This window comes from Opisthorchis viverrini, assembly GCF_000715545.1.
Source record: "Opisthorchis viverrini unplaced genomic scaffold opera_v5_102, whole genome shotgun sequence".
Lineage (NCBI taxonomy): Eukaryota > Metazoa > Platyhelminthes > Trematoda > Opisthorchiida > Opisthorchiidae > Opisthorchis > Opisthorchis viverrini.
Window position 1 is genome coordinate 452,138 of NW_008751761.1, and position 21,415 is coordinate 473,552.

The window sequence follows — 21,415 nt, forward strand, 5'->3', positions numbered from 1 at the left end:
CTGGAGACGTTGTAAGAAATGGCGGGGAATCAATGTCAGTGGCGTTCGTGCTGTCAGTTTCTTCCAGATTGTCTGATTTAGCGCTCGGTGGAACCCCAGAACACTTGACATAGGCTGGTATTAGGTCCACTCTCACCCACTCTTTTTCTCTTTTCACCCTAGGGTTTTGAATATAAATAGACGAACCTTATGGTTGTATGGCACTGAAGCAACCATCAGTGTCAACACTGATGTTGTTGTCTTTGATGATGATGACGAATAAATGCTTTGTCTTCGGGGCAGGGGGTTAGGAACCGCATCCTACTGATGTCATTCCAATGTCCTATTCTTATGTATGTAGTGACCTGATCGGTTCTTCATAGTGCAGCTGATGTGATAAAATCGATAAATTCTGAGTCGTTTTCCTGTGTCTATATGTGAAATAAACTCAGTGTGTCCATAAGTGCCACATTTTTTCGATTTTTTTACCCTTTTCACCTCTTGTACTTCTTTGCTCATCAAAAGGAGCTTGTTTTTCGTTACCAACAGACTGGTGATTCTCCTGGCGGATGGTCTTGTCTTACTGGATGCAGAGTCTTGGATGCTGCTCTGAAGGAAAGGTCAGGTGAATGTCCTCCACAAGGCGGACCTGCAATTCATCGACTTCCTGGGTTGATGGAACAGACAGGTGAATGGCTACCCCCAAAGGGTCAAGCGGCAAACAGAGATTTGGCCGCAGACGAACCCTCCGGAAAATGGTATCCAAGTGTACATTCCCTGATGAACGATGCAGTGGCATCTAGTTGTACGGTCGACGCAGAATGTCCCAACAAGAAAGATAAATGTTGCCACTCCAAATGCAAGCGTGCTGTGTTTCGTGAAGGTATGTCGTACTTTTGGCTAGTTTGGTTTTAAACGGGTAAGCGACGCTTCCAACAACATTTGGTCGATATATTTTGTAACAAGAAGCTGGGGTGGAAACCCCAACCGACCAAAGGTCACAGCATCTCTCTTATACAACTTTCTTATCGCTAGCTCACCCACACAAACTGACAGAAGGTTCAGACGATGTTCAAGAGGAAGCATCAAATGAACCGAACCAGAAGAACTAGACCCTAGGCTGGACCCAAGCACATGTAGGTTTCCCCACCGACCCAACACTTGTTCAATCACTCTAATACACTAAAATCCCTCGGCCGACACCCAACAGGGATTTAGCTTGACTTAACTGATTGGTTCTTAAATCTCGACCTTCCTCGGAACCTAGCCACATGGCCTGACGAAGCTTTTGTGTCAAAAGCGAAACGCTGCCCAGCAATAAATCTACCGATTGTCACCAGACTTTTTCGAAAAACACTGACTCCTACCGCTTCACTGCACACAGGTCCTTCCATACCCTAAGTAATTTGATTATCTGCGCAAAAAGTACCCATCTGTTGAAGTCAGACGGTTCGGCGACGAGTCCACACGGCCGCGCGTAAATAGTAGGTGACTACAGATGGCAGACTCATCGGGCATCGGTGCATTCCATTCCCAGTGTAACCGTGTATACTACTGACGAAAATGTGAGTAGTGTCTGGTGGAGTGTGAAACAGCCGCCGTCACATCTGATGGGAAGTGAAGATGGCTACAGAACTTATGAAACCGCTTTTTAGTGTGTGCTGATTATTGTTTAAGATTCAAAGAACATTCGGTAAGGCTCAGAAAGATGCTTGAGGATATTCAAGTTTCAAAATCTCTGCGCAAATCCCATCAAATTTCATATCCTAGGATTATTAAAACCAAATAAGAAACCTTCTCAAACTGAGAGAAGCTGATAAAATAAACTATAGAGCGTCTTTAACAACCACGAAACAAAACATATCACCAAAAGTTTAGGAGCTAACTTTCCCAGTAACAAGATAGAAGTCTTGGAGAAATACACTTATTTGCAGATCAATTTGGTTTGTAGAGTATCATAAACGGGAGATTCAGTTGAGTCTCTCGTGAAAACCAAATAGATTTGCAAATGAGTGTATTTCTCGAAAACAGTCCAATGTGGGTTCAAGTAGAATATAAGGTTGACGGAAACTCGGGGACTGCGCCTATCTGATGAGCCCCAAGTGGAAGGGCGAAACCGGTCGTGGGCTATCGAAGAGTTTTCAGCAACCTTGTGAGTGCGTGAAAGGAGCGAAGTCTTACTTCAATGCATACATGGTTAGATGAAGAAATTTTCGGTGAAAATGTTAGCCAATTCACCAAGCGACCGATCCAATCTAATCTCATCTTTTGGGTTCCATCAACGAATCGAAACCTCCAATGGCGACGCCATCATGATGTGCTCCGTCGGAGTGTCAGATAAAAATTCGCGACGCAATTGCGGAAATATTGCCCAGGCTAAGAGGTGATTAGAGCAAAAAACATCGTTTTCGAATGCTGCTCATGAGTTTCACTCACATCCTGTTAATTCTCTCCCTAATTTTTTCGAATTTTCACAACGCAGATATACTTCCTTCAATCCCCACCGTTCGAATTTTGGAATCCAAGTCTCCCCCATCATTCGTGCTCTCCTGGGATTCGCTTGACTCGAACACGGTGCGGGCTAATTTGTCCAACCCGACGGTCTATGTGCTACAAGTGAAGACCTATTTTGGTCCAGAATTCGACAGTCGGTTGTCCAATGCGTGGAAAACGCTGGTGATGGTAAGCTAATGCGACTCTCTCTCGATAAATGCGATGGTTGATGTTAAAAGGTTAACTTGGAGCAGAGAAAATGCGAGTGAACCCGAATGGTTCGGTGTTTGAACAATCTTAGGCGTGGACTAGGCAATAAGTGCTTGAGTTCTGTTCACGTGGTTCAAAATCCTCAGCGTGTTTCGACTGGTTTGGACATAAAACCTCATGTTCACATTACTCATGAGGTTGCTGAAAACTCTTCGATGGCCCAAGACAGGTTTTGCTCTTTTTGTGCGCAGTCCGCGAGTTTCCGTCAACTTTATATTCTCCTTGAACGGTTTGAAGCAGATTCTTTGCTTAGATCATGTAGAGCACTATTCGGGAAACTCCACTATTTGTGAGTCAGACTGGGTGAACAGTGAGCGTTTGGGATCATCATGAATTAACTGGGCTGCAGGCGATGTTGTACTAAAATTTGTGGATACGATCGTAAAGGTAGGATGGAGTAGTTTCTCGAACTTGCTTTCTGGACAAATTTTTCTCGATACAGGAACAGGTTTTTTGCGGACAGAGCTCCAAAAGTATTGAGTCTACGGAATGAACTCATTACTAGCTGATCGATCGCGGGTAGTGTTTCAGATATGAACGAAAGATGCGTCTTGTAGACATCACTTGACAGAACAGTCAAACAGAACAACTGGCCTGGATGAGAGTAAATGTTTTCGACAAATACATTGACTTCCAAATCAATTAATTTGGTTTTCACGGGAGGCTCAAGTGAATATCTCGTTTATGATGATTTTCTCCAACTAAATGTGCCGCCTCATGTTTCAGTTGCTACGATATGCGAGATACCGCGGTATATTTTCACTGCGTTGTCCATTTCAATTGTTTCCATCATTTTTATTGGGGTGGTGGAGACCCATACATACAATCCTAAGGCGTCGTCTGGCTACTCCATCATCAACGACAACCCTTAATGAGAACAAACAGCATGCGTTACGGTACAACTGGGATGGTGGCACGCGACAAGAATCTACCATCTGTAAAGTTGTGCTGTCATCCCAGGATAACTTGCTAAGATTCTACGTGCTCCCTCTCTAAACAAGCAGTAACTAAGGGTTGTAATTTCGATATGTTTACAATGGATCGATACACGCTGCCCACAGTTGTTATTGTTCCCTTCGTCTCGAATTCTCGACATTAGCCTCTTTTCGAACAGAAGTTACGCCAATAGGCCTTCGAATAACCAAAGCCTCAGCGGGACGAAAAACCCCATACACAGCTTTCATAGTATAATCCACTGATCTCAAACCTCTTATAGCACATCACGAGGTGAACAAAGTGCTCCTCTCTAATGGATTGGATACACTGCTTTTTAGAAGGTTTGAGAACATACTCCAGTGGAAAATGCAAGCAGAATCCGCTTCACAGCCTCAAGGTCGGACTTGAATTATATTCCCGACGACGTGCCCTCTATTAGACTTTTCATACCGGTGATAGAAAACAATAATCCTGAGCTCTATCGAAAAGAGTTTGTGTCTATTTTGCCTCTCTCGGATCGGCGACTGTGAAAATCAAGAAATGATTGTTCCTTAGCGAAATACACTCATTTACAAACTAATTCGGTTTTGCGAGGGACTCATCTGGAACCCAGCTGAATCTCTCGTTTGTGATGTTTCCAGTTTCAGGTTGAACATAAGGTTGACGCAAACTCGGGGACTGCGCCTACCTGATGTGCCCTGAGAAGGGCGAAACCGGTCGTGGGCTGTCGAATAATTTTCAGCAACCCTGTGAGTAGTTTTCTTTATGACCGACCGGTGGATTTTTCCTGGCACGTACTGTACAACCAAGTGTTTGGAAGGTCACCTACTTGATGACGAGTTTTTCAAACATTTGCAATACAGGTTCACACCCGAGAAGGTTTTATTGGTTTGCTCAGAAAGACGCTAGTTTGTAAAATAGTATGGTGTTAACGCGATACTCAAATGCAACGCTCGTTTCTCACACGTTTCAGCTGAATGCTGCACGAAGAGCACCCCATGTACTGTTCGGACTGATGAGTAAGATATTAAGGAATTTTTCCTGACGCAGCACTACTTAAAAGGTTGATGAAGTACTTGGAAATTTTGTCACTGGAATAAGGGTTCGTTCCCTAGATGCTTCTTCGTTCAGTCATGAGAACCATCGAGGTAAGGAGGTTGCACACACTAGCGTGTGCTAGTTCCGGTCTGGTTGAGCTTAATTATACTTGACAATCTTTCATTCTGTCATTCTGCTCGCACCCAAAACCTAATGTGTGGTGTACGAAAAAACTACCACTCGTGTAGAATTTACTGCTCCTTTCTCGATCTTTCATTTCTGATTTAATCGAGGTTGTCACAAGGATAGGAGGTGAGTTCTAATCTCTCTAGAGTCTCTCCAGATTCATAACGCTGACAATTCCAACAAAGACAAAGTGGTGCCTCTCGACTTTTCACCATAAACTTCAGTATTGACTTCTCTAGTTCATAGTTTGTCCACCACACGCCAAAGTTCACCCCAAGAGTTTGTAGAACATCCTCGAAGGTCGTGCCAAACCACAGAATCTCTTCAATTTATCAAGGCTTCCACTGTTTCGGATGAATTGAGTATCTCAAAGTGTGCAGCGTTTCTGCCGAAAGGCAACTAGTTCCAAGTAAAAACTTTAATATTTGCGCAATCTGATAAAAGCAATACTATACTAGGTTTTTCAGATACGATGAAATCTGTAGCCAATGAATATGACCAAATTTCCTCACATTACTATGAAACGATATTATAATCGACCATCGTGTGAAGCATCAGGATATACTTTGGGTGAAACAGTTTCTGTCACCTACACGTATGTCCTGTTTTCTCGAATTTTCCGTACACCAACCTTAAGGTGTGTTTCGGTGAAAACCTCAGATGTCCCATGAGACTATTTAATCAGTCACACCAAACTCAAAATTTGACAGGTCCCAGAATATCTAACCCGTTCGGATGTCGCGAGAAGAACGAAGGTAGTGACTTGGCTAATACATCACAGATTTATATGATACCAAATCATGGGTACATGCATTGGTGACAGAAAAGGAAATCTAACGAGAAGGGGGGTTGGATGAGCGGTACATGGGTCGGTGGATCACAAAGCGAACCAGTGGACCAGTTCAGTTCCAGAGGTCACACTATTTTCTTTCGAACGCAAAGTCGAGGGGTCCAGCAGACGCATTCCAATCGCCTCTGAGATCATAGTCTGGATCGTACCAGTCGTGATCGGTCCAAAGGTACACGGTATAGGATAGCGAAGGCTTGTTATTTGTCGATGACATGACTGGTTTCGGCCAACTGCACTTCAGCCCGGTTTCCTCCGTCTACCACTCAGACACACGGGGTTGTGTTCTCGCATTCTGTCCGACAAACACCCTGTCGTACGACCGGCGTATGATGCTCGGCACGAGCATACAAAATCCACTGATAGAATGTGCACCGGCCCACTAACAATCGTTGGGCCATACTAATAACTCTATGACAAATGATTGACGATCGATATATCACTAATACTTGGTAAATCAAAAATAATTTACTAAATTAAGAATGCACCGTCAAATGCATCGGAAAACACCCAACGCTATTTCCAGTTAATGAATCGATGTTGTTTTAGTGGACATCAGTTGATGAAAATGGGTATGTGAACCAAATGCTCCAAACTCCCTTTTTTCTCAAGAGGAGTGGAGACGTCTCAAAGTTTCCCAACGTAACACACAGCCTGATCCCGCTTCTCGAGTTTTTCTTACAAACACTACTTTGGAAAGTGGCAGATCCAAATTGAAAATTTCGCTTTGTCCTGCTTAGTAGGCGACCCTTTTTTGTTTTGTTTACAAATATGCGAGTAAATATGGCGAGATATGTGGGATATTGTAGGGTAGTGCGCTGCACAGGAACGCCACAAAGCTCGAAAACGTACGATGATTAAACAAAACGATGTTGTGCAGAATCTTACTTCCTGTACTGTTTCCCCTCGAGTTGATCATTTGGGACCACTGTTGTTCTCCGCGGATCGACGCGTGTACTTTAGTGCAGACAACACACACTGAACCCATTATCTCATCGCTTGAGTAGATTGCGTAATCCATTCGTTGATCTGTGTGAGGACCACACACATGAACTTCGTTCACCCGCATGGTAACATCCCAGATAATTGATGTTTCGTTGAACAATGCTCTAGTTGGAAACGGATGTTTGACTGCCTAAAACGGACGCGGACCGTGTTTGTCCCGCTGCGCAAATGCATGTATAAGGCGGCAAAATCCAAGCGGTCATATTCCCTGAGAAACAATTTGGTACATTTGATGTTCCACATGGCAACAGGAGATGGAAATATCGGAGAAATACAAATAGAGATGGCGGATGATGAGGGCGTCATTATGTGGAATTGCCGTTCCACTTTTAAATTTCATATATGTATGCGCTATTGGGCAAAAGAATGTACAACAGCAGCGTGACCGCTGAAACGCTGTTAGGTTTTTGAGCGCACAAACTAGCAGGTAGATGGAACTAAACCGCGTATTTTTTCCCCAGAAACTGGCACCAGGGCTTTCGAGTAGGCCTCGGAAGACTTTGCATGTTTCCCCATTGCTTTTTCCCATCAGGTCGCAATTGGTTGGTCACATTTCCTCCCCCCCCCAGTTGCCTGTCACTAACTAGGAGAGTACCCGTCACTTTCTGTTCTCATACGGTGGAGTCCTTCGACAGCAAACGGTCGTCTCTCGGTGCTGTCCTAGAACAACAGCGTTTGCCGACTTTAATTCTTGTCAAACACCAAATTTTTTGTGTGTAGTTCATTAGTTTATCAGACACGAATGATACGTTGATAATTGGTTCAGTGAGCACACCTTTTTTTCTTGAATTTTTCCAATTCCTCCATGCTCATCACTGCCTTTTTCAGGCAGAGTTGTAACGGTAATCAGTTTCCATCCGTGCAACCAGCGGCCTCTATTATGCGAAGAACAAATGGAAATCGTTGACTTCGATTAGTAAATTTTCAGTAGGCTTGGAGTCCTAGATTGCTCGGTGATTAGAGCGCGAATTCACTGACCGGAAGGTCCGTGGTTCGAACTCGACCTCTGCCTGTCTACTTTTCTGTCGAGGCTGGGGCAAGCTGGCAGTATCCCAGCGCTCTTGCTTCCTTTGGGCGACATGGCGGCTAGGCACCGAAAGGGTACTACAGCTGAGCGATTATTATCCTTTATTATTAGTAGACATCATCGTGTATCTGCAACTCGATGACCACCAATAGCACCTTGTGAATGGTCGTCAGTCTCCTCCTGAAAAACGCTGTACACCTGCAGTTCCATAAGAAAAGATAAATAGGATCATTTTATCCAAGCAGACACATACCAGAGACAGAAAATAGCTGTCCAAAAGCATTGATTCGTTTCGGTTACAACCGTAATAGAGACCACAGAACTCAGAACCTCGCGTATAGATTTACTGACATCAACGCGGAGTCCACTCAATCCAAAGCTCATCGCGTTTCTTGGTTGTAGATCAGGTGGCCGTTGATGTGTTCGTCGACTTTGGCAATTTATTTGCAAACGGATTGCCACCAACCGGGGAGTCAACGTCAGCGCGCAGTTGGGTGCGTTGCTGATCTCCCCAGGATTGGTGGCAGCCGGATTGCAACCGGATTACCATGCTCGGCATATCGATCAACAGCCGTCTGATTGAGGTGGCGAGATGACCAAGTGGTTAGAGCGCGAATTTACTGGCCCGAAGGTCCGTGGGTCGAACCCGACCTCTGCCTCTCGACTTCTCCTGTCTAGGCTTGGGCAACCTGGCAGTATCTCAGCCCTCGTGCAACCTTCGGGTAGCATGGCAGTTAAGCGCCGGAAGGGTGCTACAGCTGAACGATTTCTTCTGTCTGATCCACAACAAACTGATGCACCCTATCCACCAATAGTTCAATACACTGTTGTCTGGTTTCCATGCCTCCCTTATTTCCCCATCTTCGTGACATGGGATGCTCTGCCCTGGTTTCTTTTGCACCCGATAGATAAAACATGTGTTAAGACTCACTGTCATCAAGAATGCCCACAAATTGGCGGCTGTCTACCTCAAGGGGATCCAGAAAGTACACTGAAGTCTATCTGTTCGCAAAAACACGTCCAGCATATAGCATCTAGTCAGTCTCTGCATTTTCATCGCACTTTATCGTGGAAATGTCGGAAGTCAACAGTTGGGGAGCGATTCCAAACCAGTTATTTGGTACTCAGTCAAAGAATTCACATTCGCACATTTTCCCTAAAAAACATCCTGCTTCGCGAAAAAAACGCCAAATAGAGAAGAGACACTTGCGGCAAACTGCCCGGCGACGTTCAGATGACCAACCCTATTGACCTTCTACGTAGCAATCATTTGATTGGGTCAATACCTTACACTTATTAAGCGGATGCAGATTGGGAGAACTAGGCCAGTGAGGACTGACTACAGGCAGTTAGATAATGTGTCTCGCATACTCGTCAACGTGCAATTCTTTATTACATTCACGTCATCATCTTCATCTTTGCGATGTATTTCGAAAAACAATGCCTATTTTATTTCTGTAATGTCCACTTCTCTATATCAGTCTACCCTCACCGGTGCTCAACTCAGCGAGCCACGTATAGGCTGGTGGTATCAATTTCAAGTGGCCTCGGTCAACCGCTGGGGTTCGCTGGGTTTCGAAATCCCCTCGCCTCCCGTCCAGCTGACCAGCCAGAAGCCGCAAGCCCCTTCCGCTCCACGAGATCTAAGAGACGGTATGTTATCCCTGCAGGCAGACAAAGAAATTCGCGTACAAATCCACTGGTCCCCTCCAGCCGTGGCCAGCATCCCAGTGACTGAGTATCGGGTGAGCAGCAATTTGTGACACTTTTTTGTGTGCTTGGTCTACCTTGACTGCTTGTCGATAGCTTGTCCATCCAAGGATGGGAGTCAACCAGGGAGGATAACCCGCCCGCTTGCCTCGGTGTTAGATTGAAATCACTTCTCGGAACGAGAGAGCGAACATGAATTTTTCACATTCAATGTCATGCATCTGTTGGGCGTTCGTGTAAATACGGTCCTTAACATTGACTCATCAACATTCAAGTGGAGAGAAAATTGACAGCATGCGGATGATTCGCTCTTCAAGTGTCAGAGTTCCACCTTGTATCGCTACTGACAGAGGGTGTGGTTCTCTGGTGTTTGGTCAGTAATTGACTGCATTTTCGCTTCCGCATGCACCGGAAGATTTTCGAAAGTGATCAGACATTTTTGGCATGTGTGACATATGGTCCCCAAAATCACCAGGACCTGTAATAACAAGGCTTGTATAGGCGGGCCCGGATGACACCATGTCGACGTCAATAGTCCTCGGTATGTGACAATCGTGAGACAGCGCAATTTGTCGGAACATGAAACTTGTGTTGATTAGACAAATCCGGCTGTTTGTTGCTGTCAGAAGAGATTCTAATCCGCTTCCAGAGGAAACACCGGAAAACATTGTTCCATGTGGTGGTTAAAATGGACGGAGGGCAGGTAAGTTGGTCGGACAATCTAGCTAGTTGCCACTCCAATACAGCTGTGTATATCAGCAGGCACGGAGTTGCAGTTGGTTCCGCCTGCAACTAGAGGAAATCCCTAACTTAGCGAATATGCACTCATCTGCAAACTAATTTGGCTCTTTCGAGAGACTCATTTGTAATGTACTACTCATAAGGTTGCTGGGTTCCAGGTGAGTCTCTCGAAAGAACCAAATAAGTTTGCAAATGAGTGTGTATTCGCTAATTTCGTGCAATCTGGTTTCAAGTAGAACATAAGGTTGACGGAAACCCGGGGACTGCGCCTACATGATGAGCCCAAAGTGGAAGGGCGAAACCGGTCGTGGGCTGTCGATGGATTTTCAGCAACCTTATGAGTAGTACATTACAAAGAAATCCCTAACGGTTTCAAGCCTCCACATCAGCACTTCACCGCGGGCTTCACGGTTCTGAGGAGATATCACTCTCCCTGCAAGCTCAGAAACAACGCTTCAGTCAGTTAAGCACTATGTCGTGATGTATCAGAGAAGGCGTAACCCCAAAAGGGAGGTGGAACACCCATATTTGTAATGTACTACTCATAAGGTTGCTGAAAATCCATCGACAGCCCACGACCGGTTTCGCCCTTCCACTTTGGGCTCATCATGTAGGCGCAGTCCCCGGGTTTCCGTCAACCTTATGTTCTACTTGAAACCAGATTGCACGAAATTAGCGAATACACACTCATCTGCAAACTAATTTGGTTCTTTCGAGAGACTCACCTGGAACCCAGCTGAAACTCTCGTTTATGATGTTCTCAGGCAACTGAATGTGCTGCACCAAATTAGTTTGCAGATGAGGTGGAACACTCTTTTTTTGTGATTTGCCTTAGAGTCGGGACATATCCTGCCACCTTTTCCTCTAGCTTAGATGACTGTATCCCATAAACTACCGCTTCTGTAAACAATGACGTTATGGTGCACCAGTCGAAATGCTAGATTAGAAAATGATATGAACGACTATCCGTTGCCAGAGGGTCCACCTGTGGAGGCACATTGTAGGTAGTCTCTTCACTGGGTAACTCTTGCGGAGTGGACGCTTCTCTATCCAGAAGTCAAGCGTACTTGTCACCCTGCACGTCCTCTACAGATGTGGAGCTTGCTGAATTTTTCTTTGACAGAAATGCTAGTAGCTCGTTGTGTGTATGGATGGCCTGTGTTCAGTTCGCTGAGCGTGGTAATTTGCTTGCAAACAGTTTGTCAGCCAACCTCAAACTGTGCTTCCGGACGATAATTTGGTCACTACAAAACAGACAAGAACAAGAGATTCAAAACTGTTTCCAGTCAAATTAGGGAGACCATTCAGCTCTCATCCTTGAACCCTATCGTCAGCAAACTTGCATTTGCCGCAAGAAGACACACAGAGATTGGCCACCAATGAATGGACCACAGGAACAGTTGCATCCAAACTCTGTTCGCCGGAGTGAAGACGAACTGAGAACTGAGATAGAAGAAGGAAGACCATGTATGATCAAGGAAACTAACGGCTCGTCACACAGTTTGTCAGAAATATATATGATTTTAGGATTTGGGGTTTTGCGGGATAGGTAGGTTCACAGTAACACCACTCTCGTTTGAACGGCCGCGTTCCTATTCTGGCGCAATTATTCCGTGAGTCCACCCAAGGGAAAGCACTGGACTCGAGTTTCACTCTTATTAGAGCTCATCAGCAGTGCATATCCAATGGACTTGCCGGGATTCGAACCCCGGACATCTGACATACGAGGCGAGCGTGTAACCACTACTCCACCAACGCACGTTGGATGCATCTGAATTATCACGTCTGAACAGGCAAACGTGTTCATACTTGAGCGATGTGATTGGTGTGCCCGACTCATCGAACGACGACCCAGTAACTGTCCTGATTGTGACGATCGATTTTAGGATATAGAAAATATAATCAAAAGGAATCGTGGTAGCCTAGAAAGACCCTGCGACGTCGAAGAACTTAATTTCATGCCTGAAGGACGGGACCAGTGGAAGTGCAAGAAATAACCTGGAAGTGCACGGACCGGACAGATCGAATGAAAACTATCTACTCGGCTTGGACGAAATCATCCAGCTATCGTGATGCACGATCCACCAACCCTGGTTTCGATCCACTAATATCAAGAGGGGTAGAAATTTAGTCCTGGAAACGTGAAACTCTTGGCGCAGGGCGAGCAAAGGAGATCATGGAGGCATGGCACTCGTTCACGAGCTCACTTAACAGACATAGAGAAATCTAAGTGATCCACGCACCACTACGACAAAATGATGGACAATTTACTGGAATAGCTCAAAGATAATGAACAGATCAGCAAGCAACATGGGCCGATGGGACAAGAATCATCTGGTCGCTAAGGTCAAGGTCGAAGATCATCGCCCAACCAACTGGATCCATCATCCTACCGACCAGTCATAAACTGACATCCGTCGGCTAACAAGACAGCACTGTGGAGCGTCTTCACAAGAACGCGCCGCTGAAGAACGGCATCCACCGGAAAGCACGTCTCGGCTTGACCTTGTTACTCCGCGAAAATTACTTTCCTTCATGCGAGCAGAATGAAATGGCAACCGGACATCGCACACCGCCCTTCGAACTGCCTTTGTCGAGAAAGAGGACTGAGTTTCTGTTAGACGTTCGGCTTCTTTAAAAGTTAGAAGGGGACGCAGAACCATTCTTCTAAGGTAGGATTTATGAGGTGCATGAATGGCCCGATAGACGGGAGATTCAACACAGATGCATCAGTAAAACGATATTTTTTGCGACGGACCACTCTGTGCTGATTTCCTGGCTTGCGTATGAAAGAGGACAAGATGGTCCTCAGTGCAACCTGTCCTTTAAAAGAACCGCTTCCAAAGACGAAATGTGTCCACGCGGATCATTGCCCGCTTTCAGATGTGTTTACTTTTTCATATACTGTAATGAAAAAGCAGTGTAAAGTACCGAAGTTGTACCATCCAAATGCTTCAGGGGAATCACACATCCAGTCTGTCGATATTGAATACTAAGGGAAATGCATTCACATGTGACTGTACTAAATTTCTAATATATGTTGAATCCCCCCTTGGATGAGTATTAAGTGGGGCTAGAAGCAGGTATTTGATATGCCTTGTGAACACCTGTTTTTCCCCGTTTCCACGGTGATGCAATGAAGTATATATACTCAGCGAAGTTCACACGCGGTCTATCATGCCTCACAAATGATCACCCAGTACATCCCAAGGGTTCCGTGAAATCGTCATCCATATAGTGTTGCTGAATGGTCTTTCTAAACAAACCAGGAACGGAATGATTGATAGACCATCTATCTGTCTTTTGGTACAAGTCTCTTCCAATAGTCGACTGATGAGTAGGAATATGAATACAAACACAAGTATGTGAAATTTACTGGCAACAGCACACGGTCACTTGCAGCATAGGCTGTTCAAACAAGACTTGGGGCGAGGGGGGCGAAGAATTGTTGATTCCGAGATGGCATTTTTCCCGTTTTGGGCGAGATCACTTCCTTAGCTTGTCTTACGATTAGAGATGGAAATTTTACCCAGTGCGGTTGTAACTTTTTCTGGAATTTATGGTGGCCCCAGACGCGTTTTTCGCACCAACTGTGGTTTGAGTGTGCCGGATGAATGTCCGCCATCATTTGTAAGTGACTAGTCAAACATTTTTAGCGTGTTGAGCTTCAGTTGACATTTTTTTTTACCTAAATTCTAATCACTGTCAGATCTACTGGGGTCCGGACTCGCCACACACGCCGGAAGAACCAGATTTTTCGGAGAAACCGACACAGTTTGTCCAAACCGTACCAGCAGTAAGCTAACTGTTTCATTTCCCTACGTTATTGTCCATTGAGCTACACACGTGATTCACAGCTGTTCATTCGACAACTGATGATGTTTTGTTATGCAACAGCGACTTTTAGTAAGAGGCTAAGAATGACTGCACACCCGAACAGTTTACTATCACGGGGATTGCCCCGAAAGATCGGTGTCCTTTTATGAACTACACGTTGTGGTGAACACCGCTCATTTCCTTGGTCGAAGATTGCAAAATTTCACTACCGACTGTAATTTTGTTGCCGAAATTCGATTGTGTACTTCTGTCTATCCAACACACTCATTCTGTATTCAGGTTCTACATCAGATCACTAATTGGCTAGCTGTGACGACAATGAATGCGCGTCATCAATTATGAGGAAGTAGAGTTTGTTTGTTTTGCAAAGTGCAATCTATTTGGTGGTTTTCAGGTCTTCTTTTCCGACAGCAAACTCTCTCCAGCGACTGGAAAACCAATAGAAGAACAGTTGGTTCACCGATCAGCACAACCATTTGTTTTGGGGATGTTCGACTTGCAGTTTTAGGCGAGAAACTTTTAAAAGTATGAACGAAATTCTTCGCCTTACTAGTTACCGTGAGCGAACGTTCAAACGACAGGAGATACACGGCTGTACAAGTGCTCAACAAAGGACATATAAAATGAGAAGAGAATGGGTATTTTTCTGTTTGACTCGTCCTGTTTCTTTCATAGTTTTTAACACAACACCCCGACTTCAGTAGGCCGCTCCTGACAGAAACCTCATGGCTTTATAAATTAGGTACAAGTAAAACTAAACTGTGAATATGACACACTCATGTAATAAATTCAAAACAAAACAGCACTTTGTATTCGCTTGATCTGCCCGCCGCTGCCTGTTACATGTGTACCACCGGTTTTCTTCAGTTTTCTACCCCCTAGTTGGTTAAAGGTGATAACGGTGACAGTTGTGCGGCAATACGAGTGAAAACTACTTTGATGTGTCCAAATCACACACACACACACTGATCCATTGCCAATGAGCGAATTGACACGATGAACAAGAGAGGACCGCCTCGTCTTCAACTGCCTAACAGCGGAAGACGAAGTCACTTTTCAAATGAAAAAAGTACAATCAAGCGTCCAGTGAATTCCGGCTCGGTGTGAAGTCAATATTAGGGTATATGTTTTCGAGTTGCCATTTCAACTGTGATTATTGAGCGCTTAATCGTCATGCCAGGGTATTTATCGGGCCGAACGGGCATATGGGACCATTCATTCCAGGGTGAGTACTTTGGGGGAACTTTTCCCGATGAACGAGCTGGTCCTACTGCACAGATTTCGCTGTTTGTCTATCGGAGGATCGTGCAACCAATCACCTATCTTATTGTCCAACCATGTGACGGGGAGCAAGTGACCAAACAGGCTATTCTCCAACGTGGCAACCGACCATAAACTCTTGTTATAGACACTCGGCGGCATGAAAAAAACATTGATTAATGACAGAATTAGGCACCCAATGACGTTCCAGCATCAAAGTTATTTTCTCGTATCATCTTAGCCATTCAGAGTTAGTGAACTGCTTTTTTCAATGCCCCTATACTACAGGAAACTGTCTTTCTGTTCCTCCCTAAAACTAAGTTTCATGCAGCGGCAACGACGGATTAGAACTCTGCGCACGATGTAGATGAAGAAACTAAAAGATGGATGACAATCGGTTTCGACGTGTAAAAAGTTTAAACAATGCTCTGGTTGAATGTTAAGTGCCGGAAGGCCCGCCGTACAAGAAGGCCTCACAAACACCGTTTTCTCGACCATCGTAGGATGCACGTTTGTACACTCAGTTATCGTCACATTCTTAGTGATGGATGGCCCTGGAAAAGCGTTTTTCTCATCAAGAAACGTTAACGTGATCCTTTGTAGTCTGTCCACTGTTCTTGTCGCTAAAAAAAGACCACCTGATACAAGAAGCTATTCATCATATGACATGCGTTCATCATACTAATGTATGGATGGGACATGAAAGCCACCCAGTAGTCAAGCCGAGCATTGTTTTGGGAAAAAATCGATTGACTTCATTGTTCAAGACCGCTTTTATCTATCCCGAGCGACCTGAATGTAGTCTCAGGAAGATGGTGCCCACTGCTTTAGAAGTATCCGTTTTTTCGTGTACTTTTTCTCCCACGCGTACCCATTTCAAAATGTCGTTCGTTGTCTCTCCATAACCTCCCCCAATTTGACTGTGTACTACTACGCGTACTTTTCAGTCGGAAACATCCTATGTGCTCACAAATCTGGCTCCGAATGCATTGTATCGTGTCCAGGTAAGCAATTAATTGTTTGTTTCAACATTATTTTTATACTAAATACACACCTGTTGATGGAGACCCAATTGTGTTCATTCTTACATTGCGTTTGTGGATCGAATGTTTACCAGATTGTCACGTGGGCTTATGGCGAGCCTTTGTTGTGCTGAACTGGATGTCAATGTTCTTATAAAGTGTCTCTCAATACGAAGTTAGGGCTTGTGAATACACCTTCTAAGTGGCTTTGGTAGTGACAAAAAGCCTAGATCCAGTTGACTCCAGTTGACAAACGTCGTATTTCGACGAACTTCAGAGGGCAGGTAATATGATAGCCATATATAGAAATGGCCTGACGAAGAAGGCTTTACTTCAGCTGTTTTCTGATAGGAGTGTATTTGGTGAAGATGACCCTTAGCCCTGCCTGCTGGACAGGACCATAGCTGCTGACCATAGAGTCAATTATTCGTTCTTTGTTCTCTGAAGCGCTATTTCTAGGCGTTTCATCCTTCGAGAGGGAATCAACCATTTCTGGTTCGTTCTGGGTGAAAGGAAGAAGCCCCCGCTGAGGAGTTGTTTAGTAGAAAACACCAACTGGACAGTTACAGACCATTGGACAGGAAAGCAAAACTCTCATGTTCACCTAATTTGCAGGAACTGAATATCCGTCTTCTTCTCAAATGTGTCTTCTTGAACTTTCCTGGATATTCATTGACTATCGGGCAAATGTAAACGAATGCTACAACGCAATTCCACCAATTCCGGAGTTACGAGAAACCACACACTACTCACATGTCTCATCAGTAGTATCCACCGTTACAATGGTCGTGACTGTAGTGAGGCAACAATTGAGAGTAAAAGTACACTCAGTTATGCCTAGCAAGGTCCCGAGAATCAGCGACGCAGCTGGTCAATAGATCCACTGTGGAATGCAGTGAACAAAAGTCAGCGACTATCGATTTATCCTTACTTCGAACATACTGGAAAATGTTGTTGTCATGAGGCTTTGTAAAGCATAGACACGTTGGAGAGACAGATAATTGTCGGGTCCGTCAGTTTCTCTCTCCATCTTGATAACATTTCTACGGAAAGCTACTTCTGACGGACCAGCATTTTGACTTACAAAACGCTATTCGAAACTCTCGAACTTATCGGCCACTCGAATAATTTGAACAATGAAGTTTGGAATGCGGAATTCCAATTCAATCACCCTGGCAACAAATGTTCACAAGTCTGAAGGTAAACTCAGTTTACTGCAAATACTATGGCCGAATGGGCAAAATGCTGTCAGAATCACCCTGAAAAGCATGCAACCCACTTGTTGAGTAATGACATATCGATCGGCTTCGGTTGCCCGTATGCGATGATCGCCTGGACTTTGCATCTTAGACTTGGTTGATAAACACCCATTTGACAAACGCGAATCAAGCATTCTGCCGGAGTTGAGTATCAACGTGTTGAAATGGTTGGGAAATATGAGGATTAGTCAAAACTTTCTGATAAAATGATGAAGAGCCACCGATCTGTTGTCTCAAAGCAACTAACGACTGTCTCAAAGCTATATGGATAAGTACGGATGGGTGATACTGTATGACACGCGGCAATTGCTACATTACCCACCGCATCTAAAGTGTACGCAGACGAGAGTTGTAGTCAGGCTCAGCGACGAATGACGAGGGACTTTGGATGGACCCGATGGGTCATCATATTACACAGGGAGAATCCAATCGTGTACATGTGATATCCTACGGTGTGAATTTTTCACTTGGCGATACTGAATGAAAAGCAGATAGTCAGTCAATACAACACGACATTGAATGAAATCCTGTTTTTGTCGTATGTCCGACTGAATGCGACTAAAATAGTCGATCTTTCAGAGTGACGATTCAGCCGTATGCACAAATTTTACCACCATGCTCGTTATTAGGAGAACCAGCTCCGAACATAACGGGACCAAAACAGCCAATGGAATGATCGTTTTCGTTGAGACAGGTTTCATTGGCTGTTCTTCACTCGTCCTTGACAGATGAGTTGTATTCTTAGTATCACTTTTTTGACCCGCTTATACACGACAGTGATCAATAGATCAGCCGGTTCGCACGTTCACCGACTTTTTCTGGTTTGGTCAAGCGCACCAGGTTATCCATCAGCTATCCAGACCGGGGTTCACGATAATAAGAAGGCATTAAGGAGACTGTGGTCCACAAGCCGCTCCACTAAAGTTTAGGCATGACTTTGTAACACAGACTGGTCCGCTCACAGTCCAAGGTTTACGAACCAGGTCGCGGACTGCGTGAACTGCCGTCTACCCTTCTTCAGGAATAGGTGGGAAGTGAAGTTGGGATTTGGTGACGTCTTCGAGACATTATCCAAGTTTGAACCCCTGAGATTCAGTTGCTAACGCCTGAAATTTTGTATGTTTCAAGTTTGAGGTAATCGAAGAAATTCAGGAGAAGGGAGTGCACTGTAATATGTGTTTAGGTCCGCACATGCATCGATCGTGTCTGCTTAGGGGCGGCTGACAGCACCGTACATTCTCACACACCGGACAAACCGCTCTAACCATTCTGTTCGGTCACATTAGGGAAACCAACTGTACATGATTGCATCCTTTGTTCACTATTCCTTTCCAAGGTACTCGCTATGAGTGAATGGGGCACTGTACAACTCCGATCCCGTCCCAGTATCATCTTCGTCCGCACCCCCAGTGTGGACCACTTGGGTGTGGAACAAAGACCGCTGGATATGCAAATATTCTCAACTCAAGACATCACGGTGGACACAGACGAGGCCGGTTATCCACAACCCGAAGGGAGTCGGCGACTTGGTGGAAGTTTCTCAGCACGTGTTCACTCGGCGATGGATCTGTCTGGTGAGGTTCAAATCATGATGAGATGCTTTTATCGTTGTTTGGGTCACGTAAACAAAACATGCATAATTGTGAGGGCTAATGAAACAACAACACGTTTGAACTGGAAGTACTCTGTCATCCTGTCTGTCGTAGTGAAGCACGAAACCAATCGCAAAACACCCGTGTTTTGTCCAGTTTGTCCCGATTGACCGTTACCGTGGGAGGTTAGTTAATGGACTCTGTAAACCAAACTAATTGCTTAGCCATCGATTCTCGGAGAGGACATGACAAATACCAGCATGCAATTCAAGAATCTAAGTGGACGTTGAAGAGGGAATTTGTTTTTTGTTTCTAAATTGTTTGAGCCCTATAGATGTGACTGAACCAATCACACTGTGCTTTGCATGGACCAACTGATGCCCACTCTGCAAGCGTCACGGGGACACCCTTAATCTGAACGCTTATTGGATCGTTCGAAACAAGAGCATTCAGGCTAGCTATCTTTGTCATTCTGACCGTTGAGGGAGATAGAAGTTGGAGGGACACACGATGAAGAGGGATCCACACAAGACAGAACTGTTTCCTAGGGTTTTTCAGAAATGAACCGCAATAGGGGAGAGCACTTCGCTAGACTAACTCAGCAAATCGCACAAATTTGCCTGACGTTACCAGGTTAGGGCACTGACTGAATGGCTAGAAGAACAATATCGGGTTTCGCGTTTTGGTTCTCATGGTCCGGACCACTGAATCACAGGGGCTTGTGCCAAACTTTCCCGATCGATAATATATGGCACCTGGGAAATTAGGCTGCTGAGTTACCTTTTGGAAGTGGGCTGTAAAATTTCTGCCGTAAATTTCGATTTTAGCGTTGGCTGAGTTGCCTTTCCCGGTTTAAAGATCGTAGTTCCAAGCTTGTCATCTCTAGGTGAGATTTATTCACTCATCAACAGGTTCAGCAAATTAACGGATGAAAAACAGTGAAGAATAGCACTTTTATTGTCTTGCGACAACCGAGTGCTTAAAACTGTGGAGAGATGGGGTGTTCGTCGAATACAATTCAACTATGGACAAGTTTGTACAAATCCACAGTTTTGAGAGAAAACCCGAACACCATGGTACCATATTAAAGATTTTAAACATTCTGGTTGGCTCAAAATATCAAGACCTCTTTGACTGGCCTTCAACAAAAGCAGCTAACCTGTCAACAGCAGTGGAAGATATGTTCAAGCTCTAGACCTCCAGTATGCCCGCGTAAGTCTATGAAAGCACCACCCGTGATGGGTAGTTGCAGAAATCTATACATTCCTGCAATTAAAGCAGGACTGATTGGGGGCACAGAACGGAAGGAACAACTCGTCAGGCTAATTTAGAATCTAATATAGAGGAGAACAGGACATGGTAAATGGAGCCTGCAATCACGTGCGGTATGAAAAGGGATTCCACGGATAGGTATGGATCGCTGGACTTCTACTAACTGGTCGGCTGTCCTACCGAAATCCCTAACGGGGTCACTTGTTCCCAGTCCAGCTCATGAACTTCGGAGGTAATTCGCCACTCCCTGGTCTTACGGGATGATGTATGTGAGCGATTACAAAGGTTTTCGGACCCTGTTTCAATTCATATAATTCCTTTATGTATTTAGACAATGTTAACATTACTCACTTATTAGTAGCGTGGATACAGGTAAGATTAGTCCCTCTGGTGGAGCGGGGGCATGGTGATACACTTGTATCATTCGAATGTATAGGTATGAAATGAACCGATCCTTGTCGCTAGCTGATCTCCAACTCATCAGTTGCCATCGGCTCTCTAGTTCGTAACGAGGCAACGAGAAAATGAATGTTCGTTTGTGCAACGGGGACTTCCATAGATCCTTGTCGCTGATCTCCAACTCATCAGTTGCCATCGGCTCTCTAGTTCGTAACGAGGCAACGAGAAAATGAATGTTCGTTTGTGCAACCAACGCTTCCATAGAAGAATGTGTCCAGCACCAGAAGATGCGTTGGTTGGGACATATATTGAGGATGTCGAACCATCGTTTGTTAAGGAGTATGCTGTTTTCCGTGCCCAATTCAGAGTGGCGGAAGCAGAGAGATTACCAACTCTTGAGCTGGTAGAAATTAGGAAACGTTTGGGCACTGTCTGTGCTATTCGCCTTCCAGAGTGGTGACCTCGTGATCCACGCTCCGTTTGGCTGAAGACGCTGCAAGATATGGTTGCTAATCGATGTCAGTAGCGTTCTCGTTGTCACT

At 44.8% G+C, this 21,415-nt stretch overlaps 1 protein-coding gene across 1 annotated transcript in view; it reads left to right on the forward strand.

The window, feature by feature from the left end:
* T265_13798 (hypothetical protein) overlaps positions 1–21,415 on the forward strand; it is a gene marked incomplete at both ends in the record, with an annotated part of 81,549 nt that overhangs the window by 40,891 nt on the left and 19,243 nt on the right. The window contains 6 exons of the mRNA XM_009170578.1: positions 529–862; positions 2,462–2,661; positions 9,263–9,526; positions 13,942–14,028; positions 16,277–16,333; positions 18,947–19,184. Of these exons, the coding sequence (XP_009168842.1) occupies positions 529–862; positions 2,462–2,661; positions 9,263–9,526; positions 13,942–14,028; positions 16,277–16,333; positions 18,947–19,184 (1,180 nt within the window). The remainder of the gene's footprint in view (positions 1–528; positions 863–2,461; positions 2,662–9,262; positions 9,527–13,941; positions 14,029–16,276; positions 16,334–18,946; positions 19,185–21,415) is intronic.